General features: G+C 46.9%; 2 protein-coding genes across 2 annotated transcripts; one reads left to right on the top strand and one right to left on the bottom strand.

Annotated features, from left to right (window-relative positions):
• LOC110739636 (phospholipase A1-IIdelta-like) lies at positions 1 to 691 on the top strand. The gene is made up of 2 exons (XM_021920085.1): positions 1 to 517; positions 636 to 691. Exons 1-2 carry the CDS (start codon positions 1 to 3, stop codon positions 689 to 691), a joined length of 573 nt encoding a protein of 190 aa, XP_021775777.1.
• Positions 692 to 1,260: 569 nt separating this feature from the next.
• On the bottom strand, positions 1,261 to 1,944 carry LOC110739635. Its single transcript, XM_021920084.1, has one exon. The coding sequence runs from the start codon at positions 1,942 to 1,944 to the stop codon at positions 1,261 to 1,263; it is 684 nt and encodes a 227-aa protein (XP_021775776.1).
• Between the last annotated feature and the right edge of the window lie 713 nt (positions 1,945 to 2,657).

Below are 2,657 nucleotides of genomic sequence, written 5' to 3'. Positions count from 1 at the left end.
ATGGCCGAAGAAGAATTAGGACTTTCAGAATGTGGCCCAACATGGCACAACCTTCTAGGGTCCAAAAACTGGGAAGACCTTCTAGACCCACTCAATGATGATCTCCGTCGTCTGATCATCCGGTGTGGTGACTTCTGCCAAGTCACCTACGACACCTTCATCAACGATCCTAACTCTGCCTACTGTGGCTGCAGCCGCTACGCCATGTCAAACCTCCTCTGCAAGACTGGCTTCCCAGGTGGTGGGCAGAAATATGATGTTGTTGGCTTCCTTTATACCACAGCTCGGATTAGTGTTCCTGAGGCCTCTCTTCTAAAGTCGTTGTCACGTGAGAGGTGGGATAGGGAGTCAAACTGGATGGGATATATTGCAGTTTCTAATGATGAGGTGAGTAGGGAAATGGGGAGGAGAGAGATTTATGTGGCGTGGAGAGGAACTACCAGAAGTTACGAGTGGATTGATGTTCTTGGAGCTAAGCTGCAATCTGCCAAGCCCCTCCTACGGGAAGGAGCTCTTGGTAAGAAACACATTTCTCTAGTGTCACGCTCTTCTTTTCAAGTCCTCGCATATTCCCTTTCACTCCTTCAAAATTTCTACAATCAGAGGGATTATCTAAAAACAAATATTAAATGCAGATTCAGTTGTTAATGACAGACTAACACTGTCAGACTGTTTACAGAGATATTCATGAAATTGTTTGTATTAATAATGGCCTATCAGTGGTAGCTAAAATGTTAAACCCCCCATTAGTGATAGCTCACCTTGCTAATACAACGAACACAATAATACTGTACATAAGTTACTTTTCTATGTATTCAACTGATCATTTGAAGTAACCTGGCAGGAACTGACTTTTCCGGCCAGGTTCCACCTCCCCTCAGGCTGCCTACTGTACTCGCACGGCACTTCTCCAATAAATTCCCGAATTAATTGTAAATTCGGCAGTGTACTAGAATAGGATGTGAACGATTAAGAATAGAATCAACAATTGAAATTGTAATTTAGCTAAGCAAGGACTTGATTGATTATACGATTGAATTATAGGAGGTGCATTACAAAACATGACTTGAGGCCATGAGTATCCAAGTAGCTTGAGGCTACTACAATTTGCCTTCTTACATCTAAAATTAGATAAAACAAAAGTAATGAAATGAGAGCCTAAAGTCTTCTTGCTTAATTAGTGAAATAGCTGCTCCCTTTTGTTGCCTTGCTCAAAATGGTCTCTTCCAAAAAGTAGACTTGCTTCTTATATATTGTTGCCTAGTGCCCTGAGTTGCTGCTGTCTGCTTCCACTCTGAATTGGTGCTGCTGCCCTGTGTACTGCTGCTGTCCTGTGTGTTGTTGCTGTTGTTGCCTCGGCCGCCGGGTGTACACCTGAATTCGTTGACCTGTGTTTGGATCCACAACAATACCCGCCCCCTCGAGATTCACCTTGTCCTCAAGGTGGAAGGCCGGAAATCGATCAATGATCATCTTGCTATCTTCCCACGTGGCTTCAAATTCCGGCAGCCCTTGCCACTTAATCAATACCTCTACCCGTACACCCCTGCCCACAGCCACCTTCCTAGAATCTAGAACGGCCTCGGGCTCGGTCACCATTTCCATTTCAGGGGTCAATTGAATCGGAATTGTGGGGTTAACCAATATATCTCCCACCGCCTTCTTGAGTTGGGAGATGTGGAACACAGGGTGAATTCGGGATGTCGGTGGAAGGTCCAGGCGATAAGCCACTTTACCCACCTTCCCCACTACCGTGAATGGTCCGTAATATCGAGCCGCAAGCTTCTCATTTGGGCGAATGGCCAGTGACTTCTGGCGATACGGCTGTAGCTTCAAGAACACCGAATCCCCAACCTCAAATTGTCCTTCCCGTCGCTTACTATCGGCATACCCCTTCATGACTTGTTGAGCCCTGAGTAAATTAACCTTCAATTCATCCAGCATTAGATCTCGTTCTTGTAATTGAACCTCCATCGAACTGACCGGAGTTTGACCAGCCCCAACTTTCCATATGCAGAGGGGAACGCCCATAGACCACCTGAAAGGGTGTTAGTTTGGTCGAAGAGTGTGGCGAAGTGTTGTACGCATACTCTGCCCAATGCAGCCAAGATGCCCAATTCCTCGGTTGCCCTGCGATGAAACATCGGAGATATACCTCCAGCCCCTTGTTAACCACCTCCGTCTGTCCGTCTGTTTGGGGGTGGTAGGATGTGCTCCGTTTGAGTTGCGTCCCTTGTAACCGGAAAAGTTCTCTCCAAAATCCACTCAGAAAAACTTTATCCCGATCAGAGACAATGGAATTCGGAACTCCATGTAATCGGACTACCTCCCTCGTGAAAGCCTCAGCCACCTTGACCGCCGTGAATGGGTGTTTCAACCCAATAAAATGAGCATATTTCGAAAGGCGATCCACCACGACCAACACCGAGTCCACACCCTTAGATAGGGGAAGACCCTCAACAAAATCCATCGACACATCCTCCCATACTCGTTCCGGCACCGACAAGGGTTGTAACAGCCCTAGCGGTGTTTGTTGGGAGCTCTTTTTTCGCTGACAAACCTCACATCGACGCACATAGTCCCCAATCTGTCGTCGCATCCCCACCCAAAACCATTCGGCGGCGACTCGAAGGTACGTTTTGACTTCTCCTTCGTGA

The sequence above is a fragment of the Chenopodium quinoa genome, unplaced genomic scaffold (genome assembly GCF_001683475.1).
Source record: "Chenopodium quinoa cultivar QQ74 unplaced genomic scaffold, ASM168347v1, whole genome shotgun sequence".
NCBI classification, from domain to species: domain Eukaryota; kingdom Viridiplantae; phylum Streptophyta; class Magnoliopsida; order Caryophyllales; family Amaranthaceae; genus Chenopodium; species Chenopodium quinoa.
The sequence above is the reverse complement of the archived record's forward strand: the minus strand, read 5'-3'. Positions and strand labels throughout refer to the sequence as shown.

Excerpts from the sequence above, each read along its gene's own strand:
- LOC110739636 (XM_021920085.1), top strand. The coding sequence starts at position 1 with ATGGCCGAAGAAGAATTAGGACTTTCAGAATGTGGCCCAACATGGCAC. Across the intron at positions 518-635 it reads CCTACGGGAAGGAGCTCTTG|ATTCAGTTGTTAATGACAGA; the intron begins GTAAGAAACACA and ends TATTAAATGCAG.
- LOC110739635 (XM_021920084.1), bottom strand. The coding sequence starts at position 1,944 with ATGCTGGATGAATTGAAGGTTAATTTACTCAGGGCTCAACAAGTCATG.